This window comes from Oryza brachyantha, chromosome 11 (genome assembly GCF_000231095.2).
Source record: "Oryza brachyantha chromosome 11, ObraRS2, whole genome shotgun sequence".
In the NCBI taxonomy this organism is placed as follows: Eukaryota; Viridiplantae; Streptophyta; class Magnoliopsida; order Poales; family Poaceae; genus Oryza; species Oryza brachyantha.
In genome coordinates this window covers 10392102-10414338 of record NC_023173.2, presented here as the reverse complement: position 1 = coordinate 10414338, position 22237 = coordinate 10392102, and the positions used below count along the sequence as shown (strand labels likewise).

Genomic DNA, 22237 nt, shown 5'->3' with positions numbered 1-22237 from the left:
AGTAATTTCACTTTGTTAAAAACTGTCATATATATTTTCAACTAAAAATAACTTATGCTATAAATATTTGCTGGTATTATATGATCACTCAGTATTTGATTTAAATATTATTTATATAATATAAGATGAACCGACAAAAAATATTTTTAAAGTTGTAAAAAATTGGTCTATGCATTACGTGTTATTTCAGAACTGCACAGTTGTTCTGTTCATTTGATATATTCAAACGTCAATAAATTTTCATTTATCATGAGAAGACGGGATGTTTGTCTTGGACGCAATACATGTTTATGTAAAATATCTTTATTAAATTTAGATTTATAGAGTTTATATTTTATGTTAACATTAGATAAGATAAATAAATAATTTAATTAAAATGCAATGCGTGAATTTGATCCTATAGTGATCCGTAATTAGTGTACGAATTTATTGTGGCAATGTTCTGAAATCTGTGTATAAAATTGGTCTTGCAAGGTCTGTAATTAACGTTAAACCTTGAAAACTTGTAGTTGCAATGTGTGCTAACCTATAATTAAATATGCAAATCTACATTAGTCAATATTAACTAGTGATTCGGTGTTATTTTGTCAGAATTTATTTACATGATAATCATATCAACAAATGTTCGATAGACAAACAAATTCGAATGTTTGGTTTATATAATTGCATTTGAAAGATTTTATAATGTATTATTTGAATTATTAATTACTAAGGGATCTACCGAATTTGATTCTAAAGCATTGATTTTCAGTCATAAAACAGGTCATTAAAGCATAACAAATCGTATAATCCACTTTTGGAAGTGGCTTTAATAGTAGGTAACTCGAGGATATGATATACGTACCTGTATGTTTTGATGTCCTAATAAAACTATATTTTAGAGTGAAATCCCCAAGATATGAGCGTTCATAATCATTATTTTCTTCCACGTATATAAGTCCTACCTTTCTTCTATATATATGAAGAATATGGGCTGAGTTAGGGGAGTTTCGCTATGCGGCCTTGAACCAGTAGGCTGTTGGGAGACGTTCGCCCGAGACCTAGGGGATCTGGACGACTGAGCCTCCGAACGTGCGACTGGGGTACCTGTCGTGCGCTGGAGGGAGTGCTGGATCGCAACAGTTGTCACCATGGCCTTGACTTTGTTTATGATTTCCACCACAGGAAGGTCTGACTGTGGGAGCTGCTGGATGATGTCGCCAAGTAGATCGGCGGCTGCACGGACGTTCTGCTGTGGCGTCTTGAAGACGTCGTGTCCGTCCACCTGAGTCTGGAGGAGATCAGGCTGCATCTTGCGATATTGGATCCATAACGCGGCGTGAGACTGCGTTGCTTGTCGTTTCTTTTCTTCTCGCTCCTGGCGTTCGTTCTCCATCTCGAGTCGGCGCTCTTCTGCTAGTCTGGTCGCCTCCTCCTCTTGCCGTCTGGCTGCAGAAGAAGGCGACGCCGGCTTGCTGGCGGCAAAGATTTCTCGGGGTGGCAAGAAGCTTCCGGTACTGCTCCGGGACTCGGAGGCATTGACCAGAGGAGTCGGCATGGCCTCGGGATTGATTTCCACCTCCATCGAAGTTGCGCCTTGGCTTGCCTGTTGGTCCGAACTAGGAGAAAGCATCTCGATGTCGTGCGACCCAGATTGGATCTGAGTCTGACCCGATGCCTCTTTGTTAGGCTCGAACCGACAGACTTCCTCGTCGGAGTTGGCGGAGCTTGAGTCGGTGTATGACAATGCACCGAACTGGTCGATTTGAAGCCTGATGCTGCCGAACTTGAAGGTCGAGCCTGGCGAGAACTTCCTCTTCATGATGTCCGAGTTGAAGTCCATCGAACTTCGCTGAAAAGTGCTTTAGATCGAAAAAGAAAGATAGCGCACCCCTACCTGGCGCGCCAACTGTCGACGTTTGGTGTCGGCAGTAAACTTATAGGGCGGCTACCAAGCTCGGAATTTGAAGAGGGAGACGATTTACCCAGGTTCAGGCTCTCGACGTGGCGAGATAATACCTTACTCCTGCTTGGCGATTGTATTCCTCAGATGGATTTCCGCTTTCCCTCAAGGGGGGCACCCCATTCCCCTTATATAGTGGGGAAGGGTTACAGATATGATAGAGTCTCAATCTAGTAAGACTAAGATCTATACTAATTTGGTTATGGCTCGGGTCCGAAGTACACGGCATGAAATCCGGTATATACCGGACTCCTAGCCAACACCGTACAGATATATTCACCTTCCTATTCGGTACCCCGTTGACCGTACGTATTCGTAGAGTCTCTAGATATCCCCAGTATAGATATCCCACACTACATTAGTCAATATTAACTGGCGATTCGGTGTTATTTTGTCAAAGTTTGTTTACATAATAATCATATTAACAAATGTTCGATAGACAAACAAATTTGAATGTTTGGTTTATATGATTGCATTTGAAAGATTTTATAATGTATTATTTGAATTATTAATTACTAAGGAATCTACCAGATTTGATTCTAAGGCATTGATTTTCAGTCATAAAACAGGTCATTAAAGCATAACAAATCGTATAATCCATGTTTGGAAGTGGCTTTAATAGTAGGTTACTCGAGGATATGATATACGTACCTGCACGTTTTGATGTCCTAATAAAACTATATTTTAGAGTGAAATCCCCAAGATATGAGCATTCATAATCATTATTTTCTTCCATGTATATAAGTCCTACCTTTCTTCTATATATATATGAGGAATATGGGCTGCTGAAGGTCACATTTTTCAGCATTCAACTTCCTCATCTTTCGCAATGGCAAAATGTCTGCAGCACACCCCCCAAGGAATCCAGTTGTTTTGCTTGGTTCTTTTAGTCTGCTCTTCTATTCCTGAACAAATAACAGGTAATCAGAAAATCATATTCTTTTTTTCTGTGATTTGTATCTTGTTCCATTGTTTATTTGCAGTAGCAAGATAAACATATATATGGCTCCTTGCGTCTCAAGGTCAAACCACGAACAAGATCAGAAGCAATATGCCCATGGGAGTAAAAGACACAGTCAGGTTTGGAGGAGTTAAACTTAATGTTTGCTATCAGGCCCCCAATGGGTTCAATTTTTACTGTTCAAAGGACAACAAGTGCTATCCAACAGTTCAGGAGTGCCTGTCAAAGTGCACCTACAACAAAAACGTGCGCAGAGGACTGAGAGACTAAGTGTGTACTCCAATGTTGGATTGAGTGAGACATTGTGCCCAATTATATGCACATAATAATGATTAATTGTTTGTTTTGTAATAATCATCTATCATATATCTGCGAATAACTGACACATATATTCCAAATTATATATTATTAGCTATCCATATCTACCTCTATACTAACTGTGGAGCTCTCGTATTAACCAGAAAGATCTAACCATTAATTCGGTGTATCATATTATTATCACCGTAGATCTTAAAATCAAATAAAATCAAGGAAAAATTACAAGGTTATCATTATAATTTTGCTAAATTAGAGATACGTCATCCTGACCACATGTCATCGACTTATGTGTGTTCACGTGTAGCAGTGAGATAGCAATGACAACAAAATTATAATAACACGAATAAATTTTCCTAAAATCAAATATGGCGGCCCACTTTCAAACCAAACATCCAGTCATATCTAATCCTGGCTACGATCGTATCTCCGCATAACAAGAGGCATATGGTTATTGCGAGATCGCAGGCAGACGGGAGGCGCCGCTCATCCAGTTGTCGATGGATCAGGGCAATTTGGACTATGGCCAGGAATCGTCCCTGAAGATTCATATCAGCTACCAGTAGAGGCAATGCTCTGCACCCAAGAATCTTCTTGCGTCACGATCAGGGACAGAGCTATGTTATAAAGAGAGGGTTCCTAGGAACCTGGGTTAGAAATTTTTTTCCTCTCAATCTAAGCTTAGTTACCCACGATAGCCTAAACTCAGTTCAAAACATTAAAAAATAAACGAGTGGCACCACTCTATATTTTGTTCTAGCTCCGCTCCTGGTCACGATCGTGGGGTGTTATCGGTACCGTCTTAGCTACAGTCGTTGATGAACAGAGTGATCGATTGATAGTTCAGCATATTTTGGTGGATTGTCTAACATTGCTAATTGCGTGGGGCACAATCTACGGCACAAGACGCTTGCTCTGTGGATCAATCTTGTATCAAGCTTTGCTACATAGGCTGATATCGCCTTGATGACAGTCCACGTGTTAGTGTTGAGGCAACCAGGTTGATCAAGAGAAACAATCCAGTAGAACATGTGTTAATCAGTAATTTGTTCCGAATACAAACTAGAACTACTATGATTACAAAATTTTCAGGTATGGAATGTTCCTCATGAATTATAAGTTTCATCTATGGTCATTGCATATGCAATCCACGCAGGTAACTAATTCCATCGAACCTGTAATAATGAATTATGTTGAACTTTGCCAATTGGATGAGTTGTTCTATCAATGAGCGCTCGTTTAATCAGGCCAATCAACAATTATTTTCTTAATAAGTGTATCAATAAGTATTTACATGATTAGGTTGATCAACAACACAAAAATTACATCCGTTCTAGAAACAACAAACTTTTGTGTTTGTTCTGTGATAGAGGGATTAGTTCACAAAGAATTGACATATTCGATAATAATCTTTGGCTGTGCACACCCCATAAGGTGTGTGGAGGCCGGGTTTAATCTAATCCATTATCTAAAAAAATTCGATAATAATCTTTAAGTAGGTAGGGCACATGTTGATCTATATTCTACCTGTATGTATAGTGTATAAAAGCATGCCGTTTTTTATCCTTAGTCGGGGTTTGTTTTGAGGGTTGAATCCTTCTGTCTAATGCAGAATGAAGATAGTGTCGCATGATTTTTGAAGTAAATTTATATATATATTTTTACAGAAAATACACCGTTTAATAGTTTAGAGAATGTGCATATAAAAACCGAGAGAATAGAAGTTGAGAACCTACTTTTCCAAACACCCTTTAGAGCAAAGCCAAGAAAAGAATGGAAAAAATATGTCTAGTCATTAATTCATACCATCAAAATTTTAATATGTACTTATCAATACTAAAACTAAAAATTATTAAATTTTAGAACTATAAAAAATAAGAGTCGAAACTAACTAATAAAGTTAACACTTATTTGTTAAAGATTAGAACGACTATATCATGTAAAATATATAATCAAGACTTCCTAGAACTCACTAATTATCAATACCATATTTCTAGAACAAATCACGTCTCCTAACACATTAGAACAGACAGGCAGATATTAATTCTGAATTTTATAACTACTCCATCTATCCCATAATACAAGACAATTTTTTTTCTCTATCCGATAATATAAGGCCTGCATGCAAGCATGCATTAACTGGCACATATCTCTTTCTTAAATTTGATTTATTTTATATTCTTCACAATCAAAATGTCCAAATACATTACATGTATGTGCAAATGCATCTAGGTAATCTGAACAAGGAGGTGTTTATAACGGTTTCTTAGTCTTTATGTTAATGGTAGTTACGTATTATATAGTTATATTATAATATGGACAGAGTATTAAGATATGAAAAATATTTAAGTAAACCTCCAAACCATAAACAGCTCAGCATCTATTAGTTATGGCTGTCAAAATTATTAAATCATGAAAAAGAAACTCCAGATCAAGTTCAACTCAATATTTACTAGTTAGAAATTTTAAAAACATTAAATCATAAAAAAATGTAGTTTGATTTTTCGATTATAAAAAATAACATCATGGGACGAAAAAAAACATAGCCCCCAAACAGCTCCAGCGTAAACCCTTCTAGAGCCCAATGAAGAAAGGCACCACAAAAGCTGTATAGAGCCCTTGACACAAAGTGTTCTGTTCCATTCACATTTCCCTATTCCTGTCGGCGATAATGGAGCTCATGCCTCCTGCAAACCTCCTCCTCAAGCTTCAGGACATGATATGCCCCACCTCTCCCACGCTTTGGTTCCAATATAGTTATTCAAAATTATATTTATTAAGTCCTAAGTTTTAAATTTTGGTTGTTCATGTGTATCTAGGATCTTTCTCTTGTGACCCTAAGAATATATCCTTAAAAACCCTTCCCAAATAAATTTTCAGAATTTCATTTCGATACCACTTGTAAAAATAGCTCCCTTTTGGATATAAAAATCCCCTATGACATGTCATCTCAACACTTCTAATAGCTGCATATGCAAAGTTCACTCTAACTGAATCATACTTATGTTCCAAAAATTTCTTTGGATCCACTTTATTCCACCAAAATATCTTTAAAAATATTTAAATAATCAAATCCTCGCCAATAAAGAAATACTAGATGAAAATACTCCTGTATGCATCTTTCTAAGATTTCAAATACTATGCCTTAGAGTAAAATTCATTAAATTCCCTAAGTTCTCCCTCCCTTCAAATTAAATTATTCAAATCTGCTTTGAAATCCCGGCCCTCTTGATATGATTTTAGGTGCACGATCTTCCAATATGTTCGAATTAACAACTAGATGCGTTTATGTTTTCAGGATTCCAATAGGTCAATTGTCACAATGGTGCCTCTCCTTCGTGTCATGTTTCCCACCACTTTCTCCTTTACTCCCACCAAATTCGTGTCACGAAATCAAACGCCTTCCATCACCTCCTAAGAAACATAACACATCACCATTCGTTCTGTCCTACGGAACACGTTGCCGTGCCATCTCATCCCACATCGTCATCGTGAATCACTCCTCCAGTGTCATCGTCACGGCACCTGTCAATCGCTACTGTTTCCCATCATTGCACACACCTTGATGTCGCCACACCATTCCACCGTATATTTCTGTGCTGGAATAACCTATTCTCCATGTGCCACCATTCCCATTATCGTGCCATTGCGATCGGAAAAAAATTAGGTGGGCACCCTCGCCTTCGTGCGCTCAACGTAGCGATGGTCACCACGTGCGCACGCGTCGGATCGGACGGGGCGCGCGATGGCGAGCCGACGCGATGGGCAAGCCGGGTTGGCGCTCTGCGCGCTCGGCCTCCTCTACGGCGGCTTCTAGCGGTGTGGGTGCGGCAGCTGTTCGGGCTCCCCGACGAGCACACCCGCGATGCATGCTGCTGCTTCCCGCCGTCGCTTGCCGACTACCTGCGGTGGCTGGCGGCGCCGGAAGCGGAGGCTCCGGCGACGCGCGAGTTCACGCCGCTCTGCTGATGCAACCGTTGCCACGGGAGAACGAGGTGAAGCTGGCATCCCATCGTGCAGCTGCAGAGGCGACGGCGTCGGACACACCCTACCAACAGAATTCACAAAGAATATAAATACACTATCTTCTTCTTCTTCCTCTCCTTCTTGGGAATGCATGCATTTTGAAGGTTCAATTTTTGAAACCGAAATGTGGAGATTTCCATCAGATTTGAGCTGAACAACAGAGAGAAGTTGCATCAACATCTCTGTTTCAAATCTTTCCTCTTTCAAACACACTCGTCCATAGTCAGAGAAACCTCAAACACACACGTTAGACTAATTTCTTGCTTAATTATACAGCTTTTTATCAATTACCGTTTAAATCCTGAAATGATAACTCGGTCAAATTGCTTTTATCCCAAAGTTGATAACGCGTGGACCCACTACAACGTCCCCGACGTGTCGGTGCCTTCGGCCAGCACCATCTCGCCGAAGGCGTCGACGGAGCAGACCTTGAACGGGTGGCCCCCTAAGAGCGTCGCCTCGCCGCCGGTGGCGCATGAGCACCAGGCTGCTGGTCCGCACCGTGCCAGACTGCCAGTGGAAATTAAATTTCTGAAGCGTCTTGCCTCTGGCGGCTTGCCCATGGCGCTCGGCTCTTGCGGTCCCCATCGCCCACGTCGGCTCGCCATCTCCCCATCAGCTTGTCATCGCGCGTCCCGTCCGATCCGACGCGTCCGCACGTGGCGACTATCGCGACGTCGAGCGCACGGAGGCGAGGGTGAGCCCGGCGCCCACCTAATTTTTTCGCATGCCATAGAACTTGGCCCACTGCCATATCTTTCTCATCACCGTTGGTTGTACTGCGGCAAGCTTGGCCGGCCTCACACGACCTCCTGAGTAACTAGATATTCTAGCACCAATTAAGGGTGTGTTTGGTTGGTGGTCAAGCTGAAATGAACATCCATATTTTTAGAGATACGGTGATCCAGTTTTATGTTTGGTTAGATGGATAGGATGATACAATTTTTTGTTTGTTTGGATGGATAGGATGGATATATTAAATTAGTAATAAATAATAAAATTAATCATCATAGATTTTATCGTAATTAATATAAATTATCAAGAAAATATATCTATTATCATTAATTTAACACTAATTTAAACTTGATAATTACTAATTAATGTCAAAACAGCTAATTATCACTAAACAATCACTAATGATCATGGTTCGCGCAGGTGAATGAGCTAATCTGGTCAATTTGGCCGGATACACCCATCTAATATCTTTGTGAAATATTCTCTTTCTGAGTCACCATATCCAGTTTTGCCCACGAACCAAACGCATCAAAAGCCTGAACAGTCATCTCCCATCCAGACATATCCTACCAACCCAACACACCCTAATACACCACTCAGCTTCATGCCAAGGCATGTATAAATGGCCTCGAGCTCGCCTTCTCACCGCATGAACCTCTGCCTTCACTTGCAACCAATTGCCCTCACCCTCAAACAATCTGTCTTTGGTATATCCAACACAGCCGCCGGCCGCTGTCCACCACCGCTGGCAAACGGGCGCCAAGTTCGCCAGTCTCTACCTTACCTTTCCAAGGCATCGTCGTTGTGACCATCCTGCCCTGCCTAGATGATTTTTCTGACCCCCACGCATTAAGCAAGGAAGATGATGCCCACACGCGGATTAAGGAAGGCGACTCCCAAGCACGGAGGAAGGAAGACAATTATTTTTTCGATTAATATCATTTAGGGGCTGAAATATTCATAGAAATTATCATATCTATTTAATTTAAAGAACAAATTTCTGAACTTTTCAAATGGCACACGATGGAGACATGCTCTACAAAATAAAGCAGTAAAACTCAGGGGTGATTACCATCAACGAGGGAGAGAAAGTAGCAAAACAAAGGCAACTCTCGGTGCATTTTACTACTAGTATTATACTAATACTTAGAAAAATAGTATTTTTGTACTTTATTAATTACTTGATTAGCAGTATTTTATAATTTTATTTTTTTAATTAAGATCACAATAAAAAGGATGATATTACCCCTTCAAATTTCTATTACACCTAATTGGTAGTATAATTTAATCTTAACCGTCCGATAAAAATAGATGAACGGTATAGATTAAATTCTACTACCAGCGAAATGCACCGGAGTCGGCCTCAGCAAAACAAAAGCTTCTAGCATGAGAGTTATCATCATTCCAGTTCACTACATAGATTTTTTTCGCCATCTTTTTTTTTAGGTACGTCGGCTACCACTGAAAGCAAAATTCACTCCAACAAGAAATTAAACACTGGACCTCAGACGCTACTAAGGCCTTTGTAACCACTACAGACCCTTTCGCAGTTCACTACATAGATTTTAGAGCTCAACCAAAGCCAAAGTGGGTACCTTCTAGCTTGACGCCTTCAGTAAAGAGGTGCTTACCACGTCTTCAGGTCCGAGGTATAAAACAAAAGAAGGCCGAACAGGTTGCAAACAACACCTTCAACGAGATGAGACCACCACCAATACTTCTGATGCTGATGCTGTTTCATGTGATTCTGATGCTGTTTCATCAGCTAATTTCTTTCACTGGGACGAGATACACATCTATCGCCTTTGCATATCTGTAGATCAAACCATAAACAAGATAAAGATCAGGAGTAACACGGCGACAGGAGTAGAGAAAGAGATCGGCAATGCTGCCTTGAACGTATGCTTTCAGAATGCCGCCGCGGACTTCTGCTGTTCAAAGGACAAGATCGAATTAGTGCTATCCAACGCTTGAGAAATGCATCGCAAACTGCGCCTATTCGAAAGAAGTGCACGAAGGATTCATAGGCCAGGTGCAGTCCAATTTGTGATTGATTTAGACATGCATTATTGTCCTTATGATCAGCTCGTGATGAATATGTGTTTGATTTTCATCGGAACAAAAAAAAATCATGTGTCCAGCTGCTGAGAATTGTAACCGATATTTGTGTTCCGCTTAATTAATATGCATTGTGCTTATGTTCAGCAGATGTGTTGATGATCAACCAACCTTAATTCCAATCACAAAAAATACGTGGGCCTAAAAAGAATCAACGTTTTCATAAATTATTGTATCATGCACAAAAATCCCAACAAGTCGGCTGAATTAATTTGCAATAAAAAAATGGTTGATCATAAGGGTATTCTCAACCCAATGACTAGGATGGTGTCTATAGCATTAAATAAGTTAACATCTAAGATGAAAGATGATGTGGCAAGTGAATAAATGAGAAAATAGAATGAAATCATGTTTTACATGAGACATGGGCTCTACACAATATTCACGATATTATGTAAGATAAGTAGCATTAAATTAAAGTATGAAATAGTGGTGTTTGCATTGAAAGAGTAGTGTCTACTACTAGTTTTTTGATGATAGAGAGTTTATAAAAACTATATCTAGTGTTATGGGTTAGGAATATTCTAAAGCAGGGGTTATGTTTGAGGGCATACCGATAGAAAGGAAACCACACACACTTCGCCGGTGAATTTCACTTGGCCCGATGAAATGGTTTACGTTTGGTCAATAAAAACCAAATGAATTATGATGCTATCAGTCATCAAATTTTGGTATACTTTTGTTGCCGTAATTTTTCCCAGGTCACACCGTCCCATAATCATTTCGCCTTTTATATTCCCCAGCTGCCCGTTGTTGGTTTACCGAAAGTCATCACGGGAATCAATAAAACTATAATTAGGCATGCAACAACAGATCGATGCAGAGCCAACTACCCCAAGACGAACAGTACAGACTCGTATCGGGGCATCATATGAAGCGCCAAAATGTTAGGTCAATACAGACAAATTAAGCATGGAGATCATGATGTTTTGGGTAGTGTTGCTCAGGTACCATATTGTTTTGATATTATATATTTTTTTGTCCACTATAATAGAAACAAGAGAAGTTATCCTCATGGTACATAGGTACTAAGAGGTATCAAATTTTATACTAAAATTTTGGTATATTTTAGTACCTATTCAAGTACCGTAAAATTACTCGTATATAAATCCTCGGAGATGTCGCGTAACTCCTGTACTCGAAATTACTTACTGTTCATGCATGTCTACGTACCAGTATACGCACAGGTGAATGCTGAAAATCGGCTGAGCAATCACACATGAGACACCCCCAATTTCAAGCACTGCTGCAGCGGATTCAGCGACAATTTGGGCGACGATACGTCGCTATGTACGCTGCAAAAACAGATCAATAGAACGATGATCATGGAGAACAGAGCAAACAAGATCAGGAAGCAGTCAGGGCGTGTTTAATAGTACAGTCTATTGTGGCTCTATATAAAGCCACGTTAATAACAAGAGTCTATTTTATAATGATACGTACAAAGAAAAAGTCAGATGTGATTTCTTCATTAATGCAATAAAATATTTTTTATTACGCTAGTTTCCTTTTTTACACCATCATACAAGAAAGTTTCCTTTAATAATGTTAATAGTCGACTCTAAGCCGTTGCTATGCATCACAGTAACTTTTCTCTCTCCTTCCCTCTGTTTCCTCCACATCATAAAATTTGCTTACGTGGCGATTGAGAGAGTCAGCTAATAAATACCTTTGTACATGCTCTAATTGTGTCGTTCAGGTTTCTTGGATTTTCTCCTCCTTGAATGGAACTGCATCGACTACAAAAGTAAAGCATCTAATGACTGCTTCCATTCCATAATGCGGAATATGATACAATCTGATATGTAGAATTCTACTAGATATGATATGTTGAATTCTACTAGATTACATGCACTGAAAACGGGATTTGCAGCCACGGCCGGTGTATCTGCCTCCACGAGCAGGCGAGCAAGGGTTGGGGCAAGCCGGCCTGCTCTTGTCGAGCGTCATGTACCCAATGTTCTTGCCGCTGCCTTGCAGCACCCTCCTTTCAGGGTACACAGCCGCCGTGATCTCCACCGCCGCCGCCGCCTCTGTGGTCTCTACAGTAAGCTCCTCGACGAGGGCGGTGGTGCCATGAGCGGCTATGAGAGAACCAGTGCCAGTGCCGCTCGAGCTCAGGAGGAACGATGTCACAAGGACGGAGATGTGTAGTAGTAGTACCTTCATCGCTGCTTTCAGGGACTTCCTCAGCGGCCTCCCAGCTGATTTCTCTGCGGAACAGTGAGCTTACTATAGTATCTCTAGTAGGCCATGTTCGGCAAGGGCCAAGGGACATAAGTTATCTTATCCCCTTTTCCACGCGCACGCTTTCTGAACTACTAAACGATATATTTTTTATAAAAATTTTCTATAATAAAGCTGTTTTAAGAAATCGTATTAGTCTATTTCATTTTTTTTTTAATAATTAATAATTAATTAATCATGTACTAATCTATTACTATATTTGCGCCGGATAACTGACCCCCTCCCTGCTCTTACCAAACACAGCCCTAGAGAAACACTAGGTGTCCTTTATCAGTACTATACTACCAGTATAATCGATCTAAACCATCAATTTATATGGTTATTTTAGTGTTTTGCTGACTCGATTACTAGCTCAATGATTAAGGTTAGTGTTGGTATTTATGATTTTATTATTCGTTCCTAAGAAGTTTTATCAATTCTTCTTGTATCATATCAATACCTATCACGTACTTAAGAGTGCATCCTTCAGCACACGCGCAAATATATGATTTTACCCATTTAAACCCATATTTTTTAGACAATCATGCCCCTTCATGTTTCTACTACACCTATCACGTACTTAAGAGTGCAACCTTCAGCACACGCGCAAATATATGATTTTACCCATTTAAACCCATATTCTTTTGGACAATCATTCCCCTTCATGTTTCTACTACCGTCAGGTGACATGTTAGTGGAAAGAGTGCTGAACCATTCGATAAAAACAGATCACTGATTTAGATTTATTTTTACTGCCAATAGAGAGCACTACAGTGGGGCTATACTTTCTATTAGGTTTCCGTTACTATGGTTACTGGTGGTAACACCAGGACAGTATCGGTTATGAGTGATAGCACTCCTATGATTTTGGACCAAATTCACAAAATTTGAAAATATTTGTGAAAAAATCAAATAAATTCAAGGGGATAGATATGTCTTTCTAAAGCAATATGGTGTTAAATTTTGTGAAAATAACAATTATACGATCAAATCCTAAACCAAAACCGATTAAAAAGGGGAAATAAATAAATGTTTCAGCGGACTATATTATAACTTTTCCCATAATAGCTACTTCCTATTTTTATAACTTTTAAAAAATTTACAAGAGCAGTGGCATCCACGTGTTCTGACAGATATTTGTAACCCTCCATATATATCTCTATTCATGTTATGGATAACATTTGGTTGTATCATTTATGACTCTATCATAGACACTACAATATTTTTATAATGGACATTGTAAACCTTGTGCTAATTGATATTGTAGTATGGACACTATAAATAATAATTCACAATTGACCAATAAATATACAGCACAATTGGTATTAAACATTCTTTAAGTAATACTAATGACTTACATTTTGTATATTTGCTCAGTTTTTTTCAACAAAACAAATTGTCAAATATATCTCAAAAAGCTAATGTTGTCATGTGCTAAAAACACAGGTGCAGTCCTAATAGAGGTATGCGAGAGCGACGGCATGCCAAATGTACGTCTCATATGAGGCTGAAGGACAAAACCCATTGATCGCGGCAGTGTTTGCATGTATAGGGCAATGTGTGTACGACAGTGTACAGGTACGGGCGGGTCCTCCAGATGCCTCTCACGACAAGAGCCAGACCGACTGGAGAAGGTTGATTTGTCCGTTTCCACTCAGTCTAGCTATGGGGATTTTTTTTTTTTTGCATTAGTTGGACCTAGCTCTACCTTGCGGAGGATAAACCAAACAGGCATCTCTCTGCATGACAAATGCAAGCTAGATTTGATACAGGCAACCAAACACACCCATTGTGCCGAAGGTGGCGTATCGATGTCAAGAGTCCTTTTGAGAAAACGTATATTGGTGTCCATTATGCAAGACATTGATATAGATTTTCTCCAAGAAAACAAAAGAAATAAGTGCACTTAAGGTCCTTCAACTTATCATCCAATCTGTTTTTCGTCCTTGGATCGTAAAACCAGATACAACTGGTCCTGAACTATCAAAACTGGCATAAAAGAGGTCCCTCAACGGTTTTGGCTGACTTGGCGCCTACATAGCTAATTTGACTAGGTCTCCGTCACACGTAGCATTGACATGACGCTTACGTGGCAATTATATATTAGAGAAACAGTGGAACCACCTGTCAGTTGCACACACAAAATGATTTTAATATGGTGGGACCCACGTGGCCTACATGTCATTCCTACTCCCTACCATATTTATTTCTTTTTGGGTCGCTTACTATGGGCCCACGTGGGCCAGCAATTTTTAAATCATTTTTCGTGTGCACCTGATAGGTGGGTCCACTGCTTTTCTGATATATAATTGTGACGTAAGCGTTATGTCAATGTCACGTGAGACGAAGACCTAGTCAAATTAGCCATGTAGGCGCTAAGTTAGCCAAAACCACCTTCAAAACTGTCGAGGGACCTCTTTTGCACCAGTTTTGATAGTTCAGGGACCGGTTATATCTAGTTTTGTGGTCAAGGACGAAAAACAGACTGTACGATAAGTTGAGGATCTGAACTGAACTTATTCCATAACAAAATCAGTTCAGCCCACTTAGGAGACATTCCTGTGATTTTGGCCCGTCCCACCTGTAAATCTTCAGCCCATTTAGCTCATGTGTAATTAACAAGCTTGCAAAGTGCCAACAGATCGCTTCATGTGCTCCCCAGTAAATGCTGACACGTGACGCGCGCACACAAAAACAAACAAACCCAAAAGGCATGGATCTATTAAGAGATGAAACATGTAAAAATGGGAATAATGCTGTGATTTGAAAGAAGTCAAAAATTAATGGAAATAGGCTATAGAGACCTCCAGAATTTTTGGTAGAAATTAATTAATAATTATTAGACAATACGGATTTCAATAAAATGGTTGGGAAAACACATCCCATATCTGTTACTGGTACCAAAAGGTTTTGGTACGGACTACAGCGGTCGGAAAAAGTAGAAGATGGTAGTTCATATGGTTAGAAATTTTCATCCATTTCATTCCTACTACTGAGCAGATTCGAAGCCTAAACACATACTCAAATTGTGACAGCGGCAGGCTAAAGGTCAAAGGCACAAATCCATCCTTGGGTCTCATTTGATAGCCTGGGATCCCACCATGATCCTGGCCCAATCACAGGGAAGGAGGCCCAAGGGAGATGTATGCATGGGCCAAATTTTCAGTGTGTTTTGAATCACACAAGGAGAGAAATCGCTGGCCCAATCCGCGTGGAAACCCATAGACAAACTTCCACATCTTAGCATGTTTGGTAAGAGTAGTGAAGGGGAATGGGAGTTTGGGGCATGGAGTTGAGGGTGGGATTGGTCATGGGCGTTAGATTTTTAATCCCTATACCTTGTTTGGTTTAGAACGGAGATTGCAAGTGACTTGTTAGAGAATATTTTAAACCTCTATTTGGATAGTGGGACTGGGATACAATGATAATTTAACATTACTAAAATGCCCATGGACTATTTAACTCGTTGTTGGTACAAGTACCTACTTGGAAGCTCATCCAAAAAGATTACTAGCAAGCTCATAAAAATGCGAGTACCTTTCACGCTGGCCCTGAGGATATGCATGCAGTTCATTTGTAAAAAAAAACATAATAAAAATAGGATTATAGTTTGTTCTTGCACATCAATTGGACAATAATGTTGTTGTAATATGTACATTAATGTAACACAAAACTGCAGCTAGCTTCCTATACTGAAGCATGCACACAAACTAATTAAATAGTAGTATGCCGTTTTCCATTGAGATAGTAAAACAGCACTGGATTTATATGCACATAAGTTCCCCATAAAGAAACAAGAAGAACATGCCACGAAAATCTAAAAACATATGTACAGCGAACATCCCACTAAGAAAAACAAAGGAAGTACAGGGGAGAGCACCACCTCAATACCTTGCTTTTGATATTCAGAACTGCAAATGAAAATTGAAAAAAAAATGTTAGACTTGAATCAATAGATGAATCGGAAAAGGATACGAAGAAAACAAGTACAGTACATCAGTAGAATAGTAACTAGCCTTTTCCCTCCTGCTACAAGCTATCATTTCACCGACCTGCGAAGAGGAGAAAAATTACTCACGAACACCCTCAGTCCCTAAATATCTCTAAATATTTGACGGCGTAGATTTTTTTATATAAGTTTGACTATTCGTCTTATTCAAAAATTTATATAATTATTAATTATTTTTATATCATTTTATTTATTGTTAAATATATTTATATATATAGTTTTACATATTTTATAAAAAATGAATAAAACAAACGGTCAAACATGTATTAAAAATTAACGGCGTCAAATATTTAGTGATGGAGGTACTATTATACTTCTGCGATGATGGAAGAAAGAAGGGGAACAATCTTGATCTGACAAAGGGATTCCCAGGAATAACTACAACCAGAAAAGAAATTGCAGCAATCTCTCTGGTAGCTAGTGGATTTTGTTCGTCGGAGTCTCGCTCTCAACAATGGATTTATTTTCACGCCCGTCGGTGAGAACCGGCGGTTGACGTGGGGATTTTTCACCTGTTATATATTTCTAATGATGACGTAACGTTTGGTAATGCACAGTCCAGAACACTAGATTAATTTGGGGTATATTAGTCTTTATGCGTTGAATTCCCTCTCAAGCTCATGAATTAACAGCCCCCCCCCCCCCCCCGGATTGGATCGGTGGGAATTTGACCTCTTAATTCCTTATCGCAAACCCTCCAAAAAAAATCAAAACATTGGAAAAATAAACCTCCAATCATAGTGTTTCGCAGATTTGTCCCTGGGCCCATATTTCATAGATACATATAGATCCACATGTCATACACTCCGAGTGTCAAATTTACAAACACTATATGTTTACAGACCCATCTTTGCAAATCTCCCTGAAAATTCATATGATCTCCAACTAAACTACAGACATACACTCGCAATGTACCTAAACTCCCATTCCCTCATAATAATTCACCCCAACCAAACACCCTCGGAGGTCAGGATAATTTACTCATCTCGCTCGTATAGCACAACCGTACATGCAGCCCCGCCTCTCGCGAAAGAGACACTGCTATCTCTCCTCTTCTCACTAGCAGCACTAGTTAATCAATCCAAACTGAATTTGTTTTCATTTGTATTTTTCCCTTACATAATGTAAAAGTTAGTTTTGCAACATTAGAACATTTTATCTTGTGGGAAAGGAAAAAAGAGTAGCAAATATCCAGGAAAATATGAAAGCCCTATGGTTGGTATATATGAACCGTCCCCTTATTTGAGCTAACGTGACAGACATGGATCAAGTTGGGACTAGCAGCTCTAGAAGTGTCAACTGAGTCTACGATTCTTAGAGATCTTGCGAGCTTGCATACGTAGTGTGAGTATGACATGTGAGAGTAAGTACAAGGTTTAAGAGTGGCTACAGGACTAACACAAACATATCCTCCAATGACACATGCAGGTACCAACTCTCTAAACTCCACTTTTCCTAGTATTTTCACACCGCTTGCATCCATACAACTCAAAGACTAGCGTGCCTATTTCATATTGTAATGATGCATCACCTTCTACTGGTACACCACCGACGTTGCATACAACTATAGATTGTACACAGGATGACCCTACCGGTTTAGCATACCACTAACCACCAACTTCTCTGTGACACCTATGTCTACTACAAGGGAAACACCACCATAGTTGTCGAGTGACATCCAATATTGTTGCTAACGCTCCGAGGGAGTTGGGCATTTGGTGCCACTTGGAGGTGCTACAGAGGGCGAGACCACCACTGTTGCACCCACCACTAGTATGGAGAAACTAATTAATAATGATGCTCATGAGTTAGCTGGAGGTGTGGGAACCGCCACTAATAAAGTGGAACCAACCACCGCCGACAATGGTGTGTCCTCTGTTGCTAGTAGGGATGGAAACGACGAATTCACCATTGAGGGTCACCAATGCGTCCCCATCCCTGATCACCACAGTGATTTTTTTTACTGTGGTATCCCCCGCAAACCACGACGAGGACGAAGCCTTTAGGGGCAGCCAACCAGCGAAGTCCGTCGCAGGAGGCGGTGTGCCGATGGTCGGCGGCCGGCGCGTCGGGCGGAGAGGTGATGGGTCAGGAGGGACAGTCGTCGGGCGGCCGACGCGGTGAGGGGAGGAGCGGTCGTCGGGCTCGGGAGAACAAGGGGTGGAGAGAAGGGTGCGTTGTTTTGTTGAGTCTATTGACCAACATTGACTACGGTTAGTGTTAGGCTTATATAACATGTTTCGTGAGCTTTATTTTTTGGGCCAAACCATATTTAAAGTCTATATTAGGTCCCTCAATAGTATAAACGGGTCACCGCGGGGAACGGGGACGGGGTGTGGTGCACCATCCCCGTCCCCGCCTTCCTTGACGGGGATGAAGTTGGGACCATTTGCTTCCCTATGGATAGTATATACATCTCAACCATCTATGTCCTCTAATAGATGAATTTACCATGGGAAATCAGGTATCGAGTCCTTGTTGACATCTCTAGTTGCTATCACAGATATAACTCCCACCACCACTAATAATAATAATAATAATAATAATATTGGTTTATTTATGTATATTTTCATTAATTTGTGACAGTTCTATATTAAAAATAGTGCAAATCAAATACAATATTAATAAATAAAAAACCGGTGGTTCGAGCGATGAACCGACGGCTAGAACAGGTCGACCTCAGTCCAGTTTTTTTCTACTATGGTATTGGAGTACATGACCGCTAAAGTACATTATCTTATAAGGTTCTTATAACCATAATGCAATTTACTTATTTAATTGTTTCTTAGAGCACAATGAGGAGTTGGACCAGACAATTATGACGGTGACATTCCAACAGATCTGAGTTACAGGACAACGAACACAGGTGCATACCGACTTGTCACACGGCTGGCTGCATTCTTTTCAGGATTCAGCATCATACTAATTAACGACTTCCATGTTCCATCTCAATTTCCTCAAAGTAATCTCACGCTATATGCAACCTTCGTTTTATTCATTGGTTAATAAATTTCTTCCCAATAATTCATCGAACAAACGTACAATGAATCATGTATCCAGGATATACATTGTATCTCACGCTCAAACTAGCTATCAAACTATATATGGGCATAAATTCGATACAAACACCTACATTATACTCTCTCCGTTCTATATTGTAAGACTTTTGAATTTATCTATATTCATTAATGTATATAGTTTGTACATGTGTCTAGATTTATTAGCACATATAAGAATCTAGATAGGGCCAGAAAATCTTATAACGTGGAACCGAGGGAATACATTTAAACGACGGTTAACACAAAGTCATCAATTATACAGATTCACAATTAAGTATCACTTGAACAACAAACAGTTAGTAGATGAACACACATATCTCTTCGATCGCTCGCCGCATCTTCTTCCCCGGCCGCGGCGCCATGGATGCACATGCAGATGCAGCAGGAACCTAGCTTCAGCCGCCGTTGCACTGGTAGATGCTCTGGCAGCCGCGGCCGCTGTACGGCTGGCCCCTGCCGGGGCAGGAGCCGTAGCACGCCGCCTTGTTCTCCGCGAGCCCGTTGTAGCTGGCGTACCGGGCGTCGTAGAGCACCCTCCTCCGCGGGTACGCCGCCGCCTGCTCCTCCTCCTCGACGAAGCTCACCACGTCCTCCACGTCGGCCACCCGCCGCAGCGGCAGCGTTAGCGTTTGCACTTCCGCAGCCTTGAACACGCCAACGCCGCTGCCGCCGACGCCGGCGTCTACCGCCGCCGCAGCGACGACGACGACGGCAACGGCGAGGAGGAGCGGCTTCATGAATTGCATTTATGCTTGCTACTACGTAGAGATAGGAAGAAAGCTAGCTAGGATAGGATTAATTCGAGCTTAATTCACTAGCTGATGAATTTAAAAATGTGTGGTTTTGTGCCTGTTTGCTATGTATTTAAGAGGAGATGGGATAGGATTGGATTGGATGAGTAGTAGATGGAGGCGGTGGTTGATTGAGGGGTGTGGAGAGAGCTAGAAGAGCAAGAGGGGCTATTGGTTGGGTTTTTATAGAAAAAACAAACCATATATTTGCAAACAAAAATAATTTATAAATAAAACTTTTATATGTATATTATGCTAAAACTAGAAAATAGACTTTGGTAAAAAATTTTAAAATTAACTCTAAATTTAAGGTCTAAAATTTAAATTTTGACTTATAGGCACGAAAAAAATGAGAAAAGAAAAAGGATGAAAGGCTAGAGACAGCACGCCTAACATCGCATGTGAAGCTAGAGGACGAGAGAGTCCAGCGGAGCGTGTCTCGCATGATGGATTTGATTAACAACAAGTAACCCCTTTTTTTCTCTCTTTGGAACTTTGGAAGTGTATGCGATCGTACGTACAGTGCCTTCCCTCACAGGATACGTGCACGAATTAAATTAAGTTTGGGTGGTGACGAAGCTAGGCTGAATTGGCTGCTACCTGTGACTGTTAGGTGCATGATCGAACTTAAATGAAATCCAATTGATAATCGCCTGAGCAGAACAGTGCCGTGTCAATAACGACGGTAAGGACGGGTGTACGTGTACGGTTGTTTGGATATATAACATTTTGATTCTGATTCTGATTCCCTGTTCAGCATAGGGTTGTCTCCGGCCGGCATTTGTTGTTTCTAAGACATGTACTCTCTCTATAAGATTTTTTAAGTTTATTTACATTTATCTATATATCAATATGCATATATATATATATATATTTGTATACAAATGAATGTATGTAAGATCAGAAAGACTTATAATATAAAACGTGCATATTTTTTTAAAGAAATACTTAAACATATACTCCTGTTATATAAAAGAGAGTGATTAGAAACAGAGTACATGTGAATGATAAGTACAATAATTACATCATCGTCCTATCTGCATGAAGGGGATGTTTGAAATTTGGATAGGCTAAATGAGTGATCTTTACTACATTAAAAACACAACACAGTTTCATCCTTCGTCCGTTTACCCCCTCCCCTCCCACGTCGCACAGCACCCCTCCCCTCCGCACGTGCGATCTGTGCACCCGTGGATCAAATAAAGGTTAATTAAATTAACATTCAACTAAACAATCAATTAGCTTCATAGCCTAAGGTCCTCTTCTCTGTAAAGGGAGGTTATGGGTTCAATTCTCTTGTGAAGCATGATTAGAATAGATTTATTTTTTTTATTATTGTACAAAGTTGACAAGCAAAATAATTCCATTTTATTTGTGTTTAAATTTTGTGACTAGAAATATTTTATTTATATATAATGTTTATGGATAAAAATATTTCGTTTATTTATAGAGGTTACCGATCAAACCTATTTTTCCTATATGTAATTTTACGTAGAAGTTTGAAATTTTTTGTTCACTTTTATTTCATAAGAGAACCTAATCTAAGAAAAAAATGCTCAGAAGGTTTCATACTAAATATGAGAAATTACATTTTTCTTTTCCATAGATTTTTTTACGGTACAATACAAATGATTTTTTTAATTTTTAATATTTAGTGGGGTAAGTTAACAAAACCTTAAATTACATTGTTAAAATAATGACATAAAAAATTGCATGCATGCATGAGCTTTTGTGCTAACTCTTTCATGCACTCACAAAACTAATATCCATGATGTGTTGAAGTATTCATGGATTTTTGAAACACACAATATCTAAACAGAATCATTAAATGGGAACACAATTTACCTTTTACTTTTGTAAAGTCCAAGTAAAAATACAATTAACAATAAATCTAGGATCGCAGTAGCATAATGATTACATTCTACACTTTTTTATAAAAAAACAAAGCAGATGTTTTGTCTGAATAGGATGAGAATTTGCATGGGGTAGAAGGGCTTCCACACGGGAAAAGAAATGGAAAAAAAAGAAGGAAATGAAGGTGTCGACAATTGAGGT

The 22237-nt window shown here is 39.7% G+C and overlaps 1 protein-coding gene across 1 annotated transcript; it reads right to left on the bottom strand.

The window, feature by feature from the left end:
• Positions 1-19316: 19316 nt before the first annotated feature.
• Positions 19317-20322, bottom strand: LOC107305273. The gene has a single exon (XM_015842405.2). The coding sequence runs from the start codon at positions 20135-20137 to the stop codon at positions 19787-19789; it is 351 nt and encodes a 116-aa protein (XP_015697891.1). The 5' UTR covers positions 20138-20322; the 3' UTR covers positions 19317-19786.
• Positions 20323-22237: the final 1915 nt, after the last annotated feature.

What these genes read in the sequence shown, in the direction of transcription:
- LOC107305273 (XM_015842405.2), bottom strand. Translation starts at nt 20,137, where the DNA reads ATGCAATTCATGAAGCCGCTCCTCCTCGCCGTTGCCGTCGTCGTCGTC.